At 44.2% G+C, this 16752-nt stretch overlaps 1 protein-coding gene across 4 annotated transcripts in view; it reads right to left on the bottom strand.

The window, feature by feature from the left end:
- Positions 1-16752, bottom strand: part of MYT1 (myelin transcription factor 1) — a 96723-nt gene that overhangs the window by 32315 nt on the left and 47656 nt on the right. For all 4 annotated transcript variants that reach the window (XM_040331877.1, XM_040331878.1, XM_040331881.1 and 1 more), the window contains exons 3-12: positions 16194-16245; positions 14773-14815; positions 13566-13628; positions 13022-13281; positions 10113-10943; positions 6709-6843; positions 6489-6579; positions 5228-5338; positions 4130-4344; positions 903-1108 (exon numbers count right to left, since the gene is read on the bottom strand). In XM_040331877.1, coding sequence (XP_040187811.1) covers positions 903-1108; positions 4130-4344; positions 5228-5338; positions 6489-6579; positions 6709-6843; positions 10113-10943; positions 13022-13281; positions 13566-13628; positions 14773-14815; positions 16194-16245 — 2007 coding nt within the window. The remainder of the gene's footprint in view (positions 1-902; positions 1109-4129; positions 4345-5227; positions 5339-6488; positions 6580-6708; positions 6844-10112; positions 10944-13021; positions 13282-13565; positions 13629-14772; positions 14816-16193; positions 16246-16752) is intronic.

The raw sequence follows: 16752 nt of genomic DNA, 5'->3' as shown, positions 1-16752 counted from the left end.
ATCTCAGCGTCTACTTAATATACATTTTTACTTAAAGTGTCATTAAACCCATATCATTAAAACTATCAATAAATGGTGTATTACATGCTGTTCATACTCACTCAGTCACTATGGAATTCTTTTTCTGTATTCTGCAAAAAAAACTGGTTGATCCTGTTGCTCTCTGTCTCCTCCTTCTGCCCATGTCCCCACTGCAATTGGGGATTTTGTGGAGCAGTGTTGGCAGCTAGTGCACAAGCTCAGTTTTCAGTTTATTTTCTACCCTGAGCATTTCCTCCCTATCACATGTGAGAAGCCTTTGTGACTACAGAGTCACACATGTGGGCGTATACACCGTGGTAAATGACAGCCACCTCCCTTCCTCCTCCTAAATGCCCACTAACCAGCTAAACACAATGGGGGTGGGATTACATTTTGATTGATGGAGGTTTTACCTCCCTCTTATTCTAAGACACAGGCTGGAGGGGGTGTGGCACTGTGAGCCTGTGACTGGCAAAAGTCTTCCCACACCATGTGTTTGCCCAAAAAAAAAATTGATTTCAAATATATATTTGTATGATAATTTAAACAGTTTATTAATATTATACATTTTTTTAACTAAAGTTGACTACAAGATTTGGAGCTTGGCTTAGATTTTTTGACTACGTGTTTTATCCCAGCCAAAAAAAATCTCACATTTTCATTGGTTGTCCTAGAATTGATCAAACATGGATTTGCCTAACCTAGGTGGTATTTCTCTAAAGATGAGGATTAATCCCCTGGATTTCAGGCATGCTGTATATAACCTTCTCCATGTCGCCAGTAATGGAAATGACAGAGCTGGGGGGGAGTACCATTTATCTGAATAGACATTTTTAACCAATGCTTGTCAAGAACACCTAATCTTTTAGAACTGAACTCACTTTGTTTGGCAGGTCCTGCTGTTTCGTGCTAAGGTTCTCTGGCATCTCCCAGCACCGGGTGGAAAGATTCAAGATAGCTGTTGCCGCCATGTGAGCAGCCTCTGCGTCGTGGGTGTAGTCAAAACCAGAGGAGGAAGAGGAAGTGCTTTTAACATAACTGCTGGATGGGCTGTGGTTGGGGGATGAGGCCTTTGGATATGGTTTAGCTGCAAAAAATGAAAACACAAGTTAGCATTCAAGACCCAGAGGCCCAACATAAGGTACAACATCAGCTTAGCATCATTTTTTTCCCCTGAAACCAGTGTTTGCAGAAAATAAAATCGCTCTGTGTATGGCCTGCACAGGGCCTCGGTGGCCATACTTGAGAAAGCCAAAAAAAAAGAGTGAATTTCTTTCCTGCAACCAGAGAGGCCATTGTATTCTCCCGGAGATGGGACGGGGGAAGTGTCCCCGTCGGCAAAACTCAGTGATTATTGCAATAATCACATGTAAAATCTGGCAAGGCTGGTTGTTCCTATCAATTAGGGTAAATTCAGCCTGCCTATACATGGTCCGTATGTTGGCTGGCTCCTGCTGAACCCGTCTGTGGCCAGACTTAGTCACCCATTAAATGAGGAAGAATTCTTACCAAGATTTCAGTGGGAGGTTATCAACCTTGTTTTTAGAGGATAGTTACAGTTATATTAAACTAAGGTAGGACATGTGTATGGAACTTATAATTGGTATCCGAGCAGGAGAGGGCTGGGCCGAGGGGCAGGGTGCCAATTGCCTCCCAGGCCGTTCTAACTTATGTTCAAAATGGCCCGCATCCGCTGCCCTCTACCATTTTCTTTTTTATTCTGCACTAGGAAGCCGGGCTGTTGCATTCTGGGAGTTTTAGTCCACGCTCAAGCTCCCGGTGGGTGGAAAACAGAGCAGCGCAGTGGAAACTACAACTCCCTGGGACCAGATTCTTGGAAGCAGGCAGAGGCAGTGTGTGCCAGAGAGTCAGGGCTGCAGGGCTGGCTGCAACTTGACCCCAGGACCATTACCCCCCCCCAGGAGGCCATGGCCTGCAAGGACCTGCTGAGCTGAGATCACTGAGGTCAGAGACTCTGACACCCCTAGCTGAACCCCCCCACATCCCCCCCCCATACACCCCATGTAACCTGCCCAATGATCAGGCTGCATTGATGGGAGCTGGAGTTGGCTGCACTGATGGGCACTGGTGAGGCTGCATTAAAAAAAAACAGGTGGGCCATGGATGATGAGCTCATTCGGTGGTTCAATGGGCCACTTGACTGGACTTGTCCCCCAGGCTTAAGGCTGCCAGCCCTCCCCTGTATCCGAGATCAGTGGTTCTTAAGTACCCCCAACAGGCCATGTTTTGGGAATTTCTCTTAGATAATAGCTGTACAAAACACCAAGCCATTGACTTTGATTTAAAGCACCTGTGCAAGATAAAGGAAAACCTGCAAACTTGGCCTGTTGGGGGTACTTGAGGACAGGGATGAGAACCACTGTCCTAGATTATGATTTTGCCATGGTTTCTACTTTAAAGGTCAACTTGCATATTTAAATAACTGACTGCACAGAGAGGAGTCTCTGTTTGCTTTGCATGACTTCATTTTGTGGAGTTACCTCGAGACCTTCTCTGCTATTAGTGCAATGAGCGGAACCTATTACACCAGAGAATTATATTTTCCTATGGAGCAAAAATGACTTTTATATTGGGGCTAAAGCGAGCTATCAGCAGCACAGGCATATTTGGCTAGCCGCCAATGTTGCCGCTGTGCCGTGTGCATGTTCAGCCTTGGCAGCAGAAGAGGGCGTTCCACTGTGTTGCAACAACCAGGCCTGTGTGCAGCCTCCTTGCTGAGCATCTGTGGCAGGATTACATAAGGCTCTTGGAAAGTCGGATTAGTTATGAACACTAAGGACTCTTGAGGCCGCCGACATTCTTAAAACATTTTTTCTACAGCTTCAGCATGGTGAACAATGCTTTCAAATGCGGACAGCCACCACCTTCTCAGACTACACATCAAATAAATTTAATAGAAACTTTAATACAAGTACTTATGCATTCTAAAATCAAAAGATTATTTTTCATTGCTGTTTCTGAATGAGCTAAAAAAGTTGAAATTAGGCTTGCAGTGAAAATGTTTGCTCTGCAAGCTGGTGGGTGTTAGGGAAAGGACTTATTCTGGATATGGCCATGACCAGTGTGGTTAAGTGTACCCGTAATATAAACATTAGGCTGGAGGAAGTTTATGTGCCCAAATCTATAAAAGAGAAAAAACTGCGCTAATAATCAAATTCACTGATCAGTGATCCAATAAAGTCCTTTAGACCAGTGGTTCTCAATGACTCAAAGTCAATGGCTTGGTATTTTCGACAGCTATTTTATCTAAGGGAAATTCCCAAAACATGGCCTGTTGGGGGTACTTGAGGACAGGGTTGAGAACCACTGCTTTAGATGATATGATGATAAGTGTTCTTAGTCCATAACACCTCCTTCCACCACCTTAGAGTGTATAGTGTACAAGGAGAACCGCCACCACAATAGATCAAGAAAATGGAGATGGACCCAAAAATATAAAGGCTCCTCATAGCATAAAATCCTTAAAAAAACTTTATGTAAAGATGTTAAATTGCCTTTACATCAAAGCAATCCAAAACTTGCAGCTTAAAACAGTTTGCCAGCTATGTGGAGCCTTTATATCTTTGGGTACTTTTAATGACCATACTACCCGGATGATTGAGGTGTATGCCACAGGAGGACCGACAGATGATGCTTAGAGGCCTTGGCTGGGTTTATAGCCACAAGTGCTTTTATCCTCCTGTGATAAGAGGTCTATGAGAGCCGGAAAGCAGGCATTTCATCCAATGTGGTGGCGGTTCTCATTGTACACTATACACTCTAAGATGGAGGAAGAACGTGTTATGGACTAATAACACTTATCATCATATCATCTAAAGGACTTTATTGGATCCCTCTTTATTTGGTGTATTCACTCAAGTTGCAGTAGCGCAGTAGCGCGACTCTGTTAAAGTTTACCAGGTTATGTGCAGAACTGTAGACAATGACCCCCTTATCCTATGCATTTTTTTTAGCACACCAGAGAGATTAAAAAAAAGCCTGTAAAAATATTTTGTTAATTCTGTGGTAGAATTCACAAGCAAATAGCATTGTTTGGTGCAGAGGTCTAAAGTTCGGTTTCCATTATGGCTTGGTGTCTTTTACTTACATTTGAAGGCTTTGGGTGAGTTTTCACTTGTCAGAATCTTTGGGGCAATCAGGCGTTTGCCGAAAACCTGAGCGTCGAAACTTGCATAATCGAAGGTAACCTTGGAGTACTTTTCCAGTTCCTTGGCTAGATTGGCTCTTGGCGTTGAAGGAACCATATTGGGTCTGTAGCTGCCGTACTGGGGGATCTCCAGCTGCTTCACGAAGCACATGGGCCTGTTGGGTACAAGCAAGCAATTATTTTTTTTCAAGGAGCCTCTGTGTCCATCAGAACCCAAATGTCCCAGATGTGGTTGATTTGGTGGGCAAGTCTATTTCCCGAATCTCAACTGTGTAACTTGCTCTCTCTATGAGTAGTTAATAATTAGGTTAATCATTTCCAAGGCAAATAAGAACTTAACAAGTGGCTGTGAGGAAATTTTAAGTATTAAACTAGAACTATAGGCAAAACTTAATTTTTTTCATTTTGGATATAGTAAGGGAGGTTTACAACCCCTGTAAGACTTTTTTTCACCATCTGTATCCCATTGTGGAGAGTTCCCTTCACTTCCTGTCCCATAGCCAAACAGGAAGTGAGAGGAAAACCCTGCAATTTAAGAGAATTCCTTTGGACCCCGGTCACCAGAACTAGTGTCCCCATTGGAAGATTTCCCCTCTATTACTTTTCTGGGGACAACCCAAAATTTGGAACTTTCTTTTACTTTCAATGGTAATGGTAAACAGAACAAATAGAGAGGGTGAATCTCCTTAACGGGGGCACACACAGCAACGTAAACTGACAGGGGTTCTAATCCCTCTCCACTTTATGCAAATCTAAAAAAAAGTTTTGCATTTAGTTATGCTTGAACCCTTTTTATAGCAGGCTTTACGTATGTGAAAGACATCAAGGAGCCTGCCGCGGGCGTGGTGAGGAATACCTCTTCTGTATTACAAACAATTTGCATACAGATGTATTACAACAATGCCTGGGTGGAAAATGTAAGGTATTAGCAGCTAGGCTACCTATAAACCTTTGCAGCATTGCCCCAATTTCCCTTTACCACCCCACAGTTTTAGATAAGTCTGTAATCTATATGTAGGCCACTCGGCATTATCTAACCTGAGTATCCTGTCGGAATTTGTGTTATTTTTGGTGAGATCTCCGGGCTGTGGTTGCTTCTCATGGGACCGAGCCAACTTTTCAGCTGCAGCGATAGGACATCCAGATAAACTGAAAGGAAAAAAAAAAAAAAAAATGCTATCAAGACCTGCGATTCACATGATCTGCAGTTTCCAATTTGCTTCATTAAATATTTAAAAGGGTACAAGGCTCAACAAAATGTATTTGTTCTTTGTGCTCAAGTAGAAGGATATGATAGGTATAAAATTTTACTAAGGCCTCGTACACACGATAGGATAGCCAGAGGACAACGGTCTGAAGTTCAATGCTTCCAAGCATGCGTCGACTTGATTCTGAGCTTTTGCATACTAACGATCGGTTTTGACCTATCGGTTAGGCGTCCATTGATTACATTTTAAAGCAAGTTCCTATTTTTTTAACCGAAGGTTAAATAACCTATGGGGCCCACACACATGATCGGTTTTGACCGATGAAAACGGTCCTTCAGACCGTTGTCCTCTGGCTATCCTATCGTGTGTACGAGGCCTAACAGTCTTAATAATACCCTCATAGAAGCTAATAGCAAGTTCTACAACAAGGATACAAAAATAGTCCCTAAATAAGATTCTTCAGGAAACGCTTGCCATTTAGGGGGCTTGCCATTGATTTATAAGCACCGATTTTTTTTTTGTGAGAAAAAAACAGCTCATGAATGATCTAAGATAAGGGTCTCTATACTTTCTAAACAGTTTACTGTCCTTCATACTTTGGGGGGGGGGGCAGGGCTGGATTGATAGTAGAAATGATCCTGCCATTAGTGGGAATAAACAACGCCCCATCTTTGGTGTCAGTGGGAAGAATAGCGCCAATTATTGGTGTCATTGGGAGGAATTGTGCCCCATCATTGTTGTCATTTGGCCACATTATTAGTGTCATTGGGAGGAATTCTGCCACTTTATTGGTGTCAGTGGAGGGAATTATGAACCATGTTGGTATCGGTGGATGATAATAGTGCCCCAAGGGCCCGATAAAAGCAAGCAGAGGGCTGCATCTGGTCCAGGGCCACAGTCTGGAGACCATTGATCTAAGATAAGGGCTTGGTCCTTATATACCTGTGAGCTTTACTGTGGAAGTTAATGGGCTGAAGGTTCTAAATAATACAATGATAGCCTATTAGGTAAAGATCAGTTATTTCACAAGGAACGTCCAATGGAAAAAAACAAATTAAAATTAATTGCTATCTAGTCACCAGCGCAGTTACCTTCGGTGTGTGTTGCGGTTGCTGTTCACGTGACCCTGTCCTGTACATCCGGGCGTTGGACACTTTAATACATTCTCATGCATGGCCAGAACTGTATAATAGTAAAAGGACAATGAGAAATCTGTACACCCCATATCTCCATCCTTGACAATAAGGGCAGCAAACACACTTCTTTGACAACTTAACGTGAACCAGTTTGAGGAACAAAAAGTATTCTTACTCTCTGGAGGGATTCTGTCTTTGTGGGGACATCCTGAGAGGCTCCTGTGGTGGGGATAAAGGCCGGTGACATGGCCAGTGCCATCACAACCTGGAGTAGGGCATTTGATCTCTCGCTTTTCAGGTCTTGCTGCATCTGAGAAACAAAAGCAAAAATTTTATTAGAGTGATATTAAAGCAGACCTCACCAAGATTTCTAAATATTCCAACGTGGTGGAGAGAGTATGGAGGGTTTAAAACCTTTAGCATGATTGGGAGAGATTTCCTCTCACCTTCCTGTCCTGGAGAAATAAGAGAACATGAAGGGATATCTTTTCAAAAAGAGTAAAATCTTCTCTTAGGTAGGTGTCCCCATTGGACAATGCACCCTCTATTCCTATTCTATTGGCGACCAGGGCTTTTTTTCTTTGAGAATAGGTGCAGGTACTCCCCCTTTCCCAGTCACCCCTTGTCTCTGTCCCCGACCCACCTCCAAGCACCTTCCCTTGGCTCTACCCTTTACCCACCTCCCAGTACTGTCCATTGTAGAGAATATAGAACCATTAATTTTTTTCCTGCTAAGTAATTTGTATGGAACTTGTAAATGCCAACAAGGAGGAAACCAATAACAACAACAATAGACCCTCCTGTAACAAAATACCGCCCCCTCCCCAGCAACAATAGGATGCCTAGTAAAAATAACCCCCCCCAGAAACAAAATACCCCCAGTAACAATAGATCTACCCCAGCAACAATAGATCTCCCAGCAGCCAGCATCAATAGACCATCCAGCAGCCAGCAACAATAGAACCATTCCTTCAACAGTAGATTCCTCTCAGCAACATAAGGCCTAACAGCAACATAAGACCTTCCCAGCAACAATAGACCTCCCGGTCAAGGATAAATGCCCCTACAACAATAGATCCACACCCCCACCCAGTGACATTGCATCCCCAGCAACCAGTAGACCCCCCAGCACACCCCACCACCCCTTGACTTTAGATAAATTCAGCGTTAGAGGTGCCGGAATTGCGCTCCACCTCGTTCCCCCTGAAAAAAAGCCCTGTTGAGGACAACTCTAAACGTTGGAATTTTCCTCGCATTCCTAGTGAAAATGGTGATCAGTACAAAAAAGAGAGCGAAAATCTATCTAACAAGGATACAAATAACAACAAGAACCTGACAGAGGTTCTAAGCTCTCACCACACTATATAAACCTAAATTAAGTTTTGGCTTTAGTTATCCTTTAATAGAGGACACATGACAGAGGTTTGTGGTCAAGCTGGTGGTAAAAGAGCAAACTTTTAGCTTATCAATTTTTCTAATTTTTTTTAAATCTACAAGGATGAAAAAATTCTTATTGGCCAAAAGTGGCTTAAGGTTTGTGGTCAAGCTGGTGGTAAAAAAAAAGGAAATATCCTAGTATCACAGGCTTGTCATTTTGATGAAAAAAAAAAAATGCTCCCAAAGTAGCAGGGTGCTTTTTTGAGAAAAGTGATACAAAATGCAAAAAAAATAAAAAAAATAACACATCAGCTAAAAACGACACGAGGATCGATGGCGAAGATTGTTTTTCCCTCTCGGTTTGGAGGATCTGTTTCCGGTAAACCATCAGACGGCCTCGGAGGGATTATTTTACACGTTGTGTTCATGAAGCTCTCGGATAAGCGAGAGAAAGCCGCGGAAGGGATCAAAGGCTCGTAAATTGCTTAGGAAGCAAAAGTTTTAATCACCCTTGGCAACAGAACAATGATCATTATACTGAAGTGCATTACGCCGTTATTTCGGAAAGTACGTTTCCTTCACCAGATAAAAAAATAAGACTTCATAACATGTTTTTGCAGAGTCAGAACCACGGCAGCATTTGCTGATTATTTAAAGATGAACTCCAGGCTGGTTTAAAAGACATAAATTAATAATATGAAGGCCTACTTAAAGTGAAACTGCACTTGAGCATCACAAACTTAAAACGCTATTTAATTCATTTTTATTATTCAAAGCAAACTCACCCATCCATCCACGTCTTCATGTTTAATTTTGTTGAGAAATCGCTTTGAAGAATACCTCCCTAGCATTTTTAGCCACAGCCATCAGATGGTTCATGTAACATTTACTTCCTGGAATCCATCTGTCCTTAAACTGAGAAAACCCCTCCGCCCCTCCTCCAGAAAAAAGGATAAAAATGCCCATGGAGACTCATGGTGCATGACCTCATTTATGGTTAGGCCAGAAACCAGGAGGCGACTGAAAAATATGTTTCAAATATTTGATTGAGAGAGTTTAGTTCTGCTCTGATAGGCTATGGATATTCATAGATATACAAATTATTAACACGCTGTCAATGAGCTTTAAAACAAGCCCTCATTAACCTCTGTAGCTGCAAGCAATGTGGAGCGACTCATTCTGGAACATCAGAGCACAAGTCCTTCTATCAGCAGCTCAGTCCACCCTGCTCAGAACTTCTTCTTTGTGTTACATTAGGAATTAGAAGGCTGCTGAGTCACTGCTGGGATGGGAAGGGGAAAGCAAAGCGACTGAGTCACTGCTGGGATGGGAAGCATGGGGAGCTGAGCTTCTGAGTCATTGTTGGGAGGGGGGAGCAAGGGGAGCCAAATTGCTGAGACACAGCTGGGAGGAGTAGCTGAGCTGCTGAGAGTCATTACTAAGAAGAGAAGCAGGGGGAGCTTAACTGCTGAAAGTCACTGCTAAGAGGAGAAGCAGGGGGAGCTGAGCTTCTTAGAGTCATTACTAAGAAGAGAAGCAGGGGGAGCTGAGCTGCTGAGAGGCACTACTAAGAGGAGAAGCAGGGGGAGCTGAGCTGCTGAGAGTCATTACCAAGAGGAGAAGCAGGGGGAGCTGAGCTGCTGAGAGGCACTACTAAGAGGAGAAGCAGGGGGAGCTGAGCTGCTGAAAGTCACTGCTGAGATTAGAAGCAGGGGGAGCTGAGTTGCTGAGAGTCACTACTAAAATGAGAAGCAGGAGGAACTGAGCTGCTTAGAGTCATTACTAAGAAGAGAAGCAGGGGGAGCTGAGCTGCTGAGAGGCACTACTAAGAGGAGAGGCAGGGGAACTGAGCTGCTTAGAGTCACTACTAATAGGAGAAGCAGGCGGAGCTGACCTGCTGAAAGTCATTACCAAGAGGAGAAGTAGGGGGAGCTGAGCTGCTAAGAGGCACGACTAAGAGGAGAAGCAGGGGGAGCTGAGCTGCTGAGAGACTTAAATTAATCTTTTTTAAACTACTGCATATTGTCTGCAGCTACGGTTCAGTGAGAGTTTGTTTGAAAGCTCATTTACTGCTTGTTAAGATGATATAAATACTGTGCTTACATTTTCATAGCCTCAGTTATCCTAATAACTAGCTATGGGTACCATACTGACCATCCAATATGGTATATTTAGCAGTAGATAACAAAGAAACTGAATTACCATAAAAGTTTTTTCTCATGGTATCGATTGATCTATTTTGCTTATCGTCGGTTTGAAAGCTTTTAATGCCGTCCGTCGACACCCTGCTCGGTTCCCGGACAACTTTAACTTGCTCGGCCTTCAGAGCTATTGCCTGCTCCAGAAGCCCCAGGTTCCCCCGAGTCATCATGTCGTACATTTCGGACTCGTCGGTCACTGCTGATTTTTGGGAGTGGCTATCATCATCCTTATCATCATCCGACCTGACTTCCACAGTGACCGAGTATTCAGGTTTTGGGCTGAACTGTTCTTCACAGTGAATTTTTGGGGAGGCCTGAGAAGCACGGGGGGGATCATGGGTCATCATTTCCGATGTATGTTCTTCTTCTTCTTCATCATCATCTAAGTCATCATCATCATCATCGTCAAGGTCATCATCATCTTCATCTTCATCTTCATCCTCGTCGTCCATGATGTCTTTCTTGCATATTTCCTCTGAGTTGGTGTCCTCTCGAGGCTCCAGACATGATTCGCTGCTTCGTTCGCTTGCCACTTCAATGATTTCTTCTGCATCTTCTGTCTGAATGATGATCTCTTTGTCGCACACTTCCTCCACCGCTGCTTCTTCCACCTCCGGCTGGACAATTTGCACCACCCTGGAGATGAGTTTGGGGGTTTCCAATTCACTTTCTGGCAAGTGGCCCTCTGACACCAAGGTCTCTTTTGCAATTTGGCCCAGATTTAAGAGGGAATTGGCAATGATTTCATGATAACTGCTGTAAGTGGCTTTTGTGGGCGTCTCATTGTTCGATGGTCGATCTTCATAGGTCTCTTTCGTGGAAGAGTTTTCAGCTGCAGCAAAAAAAGAGAAAAAACGAAAATAGGTTATCTTTCTCACGTCTGCAATTACCGCCTGAAATGTTCAGATCTTGTAATTATGCAGTTCAAAAGCACAGCTGGAACAAAAGCCTGATTAGCAATGTCACGGAGAAGCAACAAAAAAAAAGACGAGGTAATGGATAAACACCAAAATTACAACGATGATGTTTCCACTAGAGAGACCCATTTGGAAGATTTTTGTTTGACACCTCTACAACTGAAATTTTACAAACAGAAATCTGGAGCGCACATTAAAACTTCAATCAGCCTAAATAATAGGTCATGTAAACAAATTACTAATGCCATTAACGAATATATGCAAATGTATACCAGCAGAGGAAATTAGGTATAAGTATTTAGCTTTCAAGCTTTTTGCTTTGTACTAGGCTAAAGGAAGCTTTAAAGTTTTACCACAGCTGGAGGGCCGAGGTTGCCTACCCCTGATGTAAGGGTTTACCGCCACTTTAGGAATTCACTTGACCAATGTATTAAAGGGTTAGTTTATCCAAAAGTAACATTTTAGCTATGGGTGGGTTCTGGTGGGTTGTCATACCCAATGGTTTCTTATATATTTTTCTTCTGCATTCCAATAAGATACAATTAAAGAAAAATTTATCAAAACAGCCATGGAATGTGGGTGGAGTTTGGAACACCGATGCACTAGAAGCCAGTGTCTTGCTCAAAATACTGAGCAGCAGGGCCGGACTTACCTTTGGGCTTGACTGGGCTCAAGCCCTAGGGGGCCCCGGGAGGAGGAAGCAGGAAGAGCCATGCAGTTGTGGATGCAGAGGCAAGAAGTCCGTCCAGCGGTAGCACCCTCCACCCCCGCTCAACAATTTTGATTGCCCCCCCGCTCAACAACAACTTAGATCGAACCCCCCCGCTCAACCACTATGAATCGGTCGTCGGTCAGCGGCACCCCCCCTCGCTAAACAACTTCGATCCCCTCACTTCTCGACTCCAGGGGGCCCCTTCAATCTACACTCAAGCCCAGGGGCCCCACCACCCCCCTAAGTCCTGCCCTGCTGAGCAGCATCTAAATCAGTGGTTCTCAACCTGGGGGTCGGGACCCCCTTGGGGGTCGAATGACAATTTGCCAGGGGTCCCCAAATCCTTAGCTGTTCCTGAAGCTCGCACCGCTCTCCCAGGCTTCACGCGGCCACCCAGCAGGACTATCCCTGGAGCCCGAAGCCACCTACTCAGCCTCTTCGCAGGCGCCCATTAAGTTCATGGCATGGCTGGGGGGCAGAGGCTAGAGGTCAGCTGAGTGGTATGGAATGTGAAGAGGGAGGGGCTGGAGGAGATCCCATCTCCTGATTTCGGCATAGGTGTCACCGCTGCGAGACACCGCAAAGTCAGAGACAAAGTGAAGCCAGAGACACAGTGAATAACACTACCTGTGATTACAGTTGCCATTAAAAGTCCCCACTACTCAGATTAGCAGATGACCTTGATCAAGAGCACCTAAGTTGGCTGATCAGAACTCCCCCCAGTGCTGCCACTGATCCCAACTCCCCGCCAGCACTGCCACTCATCCCAACTTCCCACCAGTACTGCCACTCCCCCCCCCCCCCCCCCCAATAGGGAGTAAGAAAAGGAATAAAAAATGAGAATACATGGAAGGGAGAGGAAGAGAAGGGGAGCAACAAAGAAAAAGGAGAGAAAGAACAAGAAAGGCGGCTAGAGAGGGATGGAGGACAAGAAATTAGGATAGAGAGAGATAAAAGGGAAAGAAAGGAGAACAAAGAGAGAGAGTGGTACATGGTAAAATGTACCACAAGGGGTTTTAATACTGTACGGGTGGAAGAGACTCGGGGAGCGCTAAATATCCGTGAGTTAGGGGTGCAAACTACTTGTCTTACCTTGGGTGCTGACAACCCACACTACGATTTTTTTATTATTATTGGGGGTCCCCACAACTTGGGAAATATTTATCAAGGGGTCACGGCACTAGTAAGGTTGAGAACCACTGGTCTAAATGTACTTGAAATCTTGGTTTTAGATGAACTCACACTTTATTAGTCATAGACAGGTGTAAGATAAAGACGCACCTTCTCTGGGTTCAGGGCTTGCAATCTCTTTGGGTTCAGTGCTTTCAGATTCCTCTTCCGTTTCTACTATTGTCCCTTCCGAGTCTTCTGTTCCTGATTCTTCATCTTTCACTTCTGTTTCCTCGCTGACGTCGCTGTCCATGTTGTAGCCCTCATCCATGGCCAGTTTGAGAGGATGAGACTTCCTCTTTAATGATAGGAGCTCCTCAGCCTCTGCGTCTTCCAACTTGCGTTTCCGGGCCAGGGGGCAATTCTGTAAACTGCAATGACAACAGAAGACCCTGATAAATACTAAATATATTGTATAGTGATTTCATGTGGGGCTTCCTGCTTAGCGACAAACACTGAGTGTCAAAACATCACACAACCGGAGCTGCATATCCTTTCACTGGTTTTCTTACAGCAGTCATTCAGCAGGGATGCTGATTGCATTGTATAATATCCAGATGGCCACTAGAGGGTGCACCAACACATCTCTACATGAAATATGGGAATTAAAAAATATATATATTATACATGGGCTTTATACATAGCGTCGCCTTACCTTCTGTGTCGTGCGTACTTTGTTCTGATGTGTCCTGAGCCAATACAGCCTGGGGTTGGACAGCTACAGAAAACAGAAGAACAAAGCATAAAGTTTTATTGCTTGGAAGCAGAAATGAACCACTTCTGGTTTTCTTTTCAGCGTAATGTTGTGCTGCTCGTTTGGATTGCGTTCTGGTGAACCATGTGACCCGGCCTCCACGTTTCTCCAAAACAGATGAAACACTTCACCTACTTTAATTAATTGAGTGCTTCATTACGGTTTTATGGCTATGCTTAATTAAAGATTTGTATGTGCAACTACAGACGAAGACACCTTCCGAGCCGACATTAACTCGGCGACTGCATGAAGAAATAATTAACGAATGCTATTTGACATCGGATGTGTGGAGGATGATAGCGAGGGGGAGAAGAGGCTCAAGGCGCTTCTCTTACTTCATTTTTAATTGCTGCGTTCTTCTCAAATCTAGCGAGTAGGAATTCTACTTTTTTTAAGAATAAAAAAAAAAATCATTAGAGGCTGCTGACATCACAGACAATGCAGCCGATCTATTGAGTAGAACCAGTGACATCATTGAGACTCTAGCCTATCCATTCAATAGAGACCAGTGACATCATTGAGACTCTAGCCTATCCATTCAATAGAGACCAGTGACATCATTGAGACTCTAGCCTATCCATCGAGTAGAACACGGTGACATCACTGAGAATCTAGCCTATGCATTTACTAGAGACCGATGACATCACTGAGAATGCAGCGTATCCTTTCATTAGAGACCAGTGACATCACTGAGAATGAAGCCTATCCATTCACTAGAAACCGGTGACATCACTGGGAATGCAGCCTATCCATTCACTAGAGACTAGTGACATTACTGAGAATGCAGCCTATCCATTCACTAGAGACCGGTGACATCACTGAGAATGCAGCCTATCCATTCACTAGAAACCGGTGACATCACTGAGAATACAGCCTATCCATTCACTAGAGACCGGTGACATCACTGAGAATGCAGCCTATCCATTCACTAGAAACCGGTGACATCACTGGTAATGCAGCCTATCCATTCACTAGAGACTAGTGACATCACTGAGAATACAGCCTATCCATTCACTAGAGACTAGTGACATCACTAAAAATGCAGCCTATTCATTCACTAGAAAATTATTGTATCTCATCATAACCCTTCTAAGAATTCACTTCTTACCTCAAGTCCTGTCCAATAAGTTCAACTGGGATAACTGGGATAACTGCAAAAAAAGCACAAACAATATACACACATTTACAACGGCAGAAGCAGTAAATTGTTTCCTGGGTGGGGGGCGGAGCCAGGTGAAGAGTTGAGTGTGATGTCATCAGTAGGGCCAATACAAGAGGTGGCAGAAGCAGCCAATGACTTTACTGATACATCACACAGGGAAATAAAACAGAACAATCAATACTTTTTGGTTGTGAATCAGTAAATAAAATCTTAGCGGCAGAGGATTCCTTCAAATGTTCTCATTTTCTAGTTATCCTGTACAGTGCAGGATCCTTCTCAGTGTACTACAGAGGGTGGAAATCTCTGCCCGTGTTCTCGTGGTCACAGACTAAGGGCCCTTCAGAAATAAAAGACATCAGCCAGAATCTGAACACCATGTCCTCAGCGTGTGTGTGCCCTCGCATCGCTTACCACCGGCCCCCCCTGGGACCCTCGCGCTCTCTGCTGTCTATGCTCTGGACGTGAATCCTTGTACGTAATTAAAGGCTTTCACACAGGACTAATGAGAATCTGTGTTTGACTATATTTGTGAATGGATTTAATGAGAGATGACTTAAAGGGCCACTCGGGGGGGGGGGGGGGGCAAGCTATGTAAGATGGACCGTTTCTAAAGCCTTGACTTTTTCCACCGGGAAGGAACACTATGTGGACGATTTTCTATAAAAGGGATCACTTTCTAAAACAGGGGATCTAATTCTTTCCTGCCTGGGTATTACCTAAAGTGCTGGATAGATCCTCATGGGTGGTGCAACCTGGTATCCTTGTCTTCTGATTGGCCCTGAATACAATCCAGCAGGCAGAATGCAGCTTGGTGTGTTCACTGGTTCCAGCACTGCTCTTGCTTTCAGCTCACTGTAGCCTCAGACTGCACAGCAAAGAATCATGGGAGGAGAAGCTGTAGTCCCTCCCAGAAGCTTTTAATTTGGTTGCATTGGATTTTTATAAAAGACACATAAGAAGCAAACTAAACAAAGGCTCTGAAGGTTCTGACGTTTAGCATGGTTGCCGAGTTTTCTAGACATTGCCTGAAAAATTGTCATTTAAAGGGGCCCTCCAACTGAAACATACATTTCACTCAAAGCAGAACCAAACCCAACAGCTTTCCAAAGGAGTTACATTGGAGGCATGCCATACATGATAACTGTCCCATCTACCCAGTGCCGGGACAAGGTCTTCTAGAGCCTAGGGCAAACATGCCAAATTGTGCCCCTTCCCCAAGATGTATGAGCATTATGTGTCTAAGGACCCCCCCAAATTTTGCCCCCCCAAGATGTATGAGCATTATGTGTCTAAGGACCCCCCCCCCCCCCCAATTGTGCCCCTGGAGGGATAATCTAACAGAGAAATAAAATTACGGGGGATCTTACCTCTGATTTTGGATCGTGTGCGTGTCCTGTTATCATCATGGTCTACATTCATCTGAAAAGAGATATTTCAGCAGATTTTATAATAGAATTCACATTTTCGGCGGTAGAATCACAATGCAGAAGTTGGCTTTGAACTCCAGGCACATATAAACACACACCAATCAATGCAGCTCTGTATTCATCCATGCATCATAAATGTTGTTTCTAAATCCAAACAGTGTCTGTCCCTAAGTTGCAGTGCTCTGAACAGCAGAGCTCGGAGCAAGGGATTGAGAAGCAGCACAAGCAGCCAATCAGGAATGCTGCAGCGCTCATATGCTGCGAAAAAGCTTGCTGGTAGAAGGAGGGAGCAAAGTGCTGAGCTCATCAGTCTGCTGATTTTCCTTTGACTGTCCAATCACAGTAGGGTGACCACATTCCCAAACGGCCATTCAGGGACCCCTTCCCAAAAATCAGCTTGTGCTGCAATGAATCACAGCATAGCAGGGGCAGCGGATGCGCGCTCTACCCAGAAGAACTGATCACGCCCCCAAAAAAGGCAGCCGCGTCGCCACTTTAC

This window comes from Rana temporaria, chromosome 12 (genome assembly GCF_905171775.1).
Source record: "Rana temporaria chromosome 12, aRanTem1.1, whole genome shotgun sequence".
NCBI classification, from domain to species: domain Eukaryota; kingdom Metazoa; phylum Chordata; class Amphibia; order Anura; family Ranidae; genus Rana; species Rana temporaria.
Note: the sequence above shows the minus strand (reverse complement) of the source record. Positions and strands in the feature narration are given on the sequence as shown.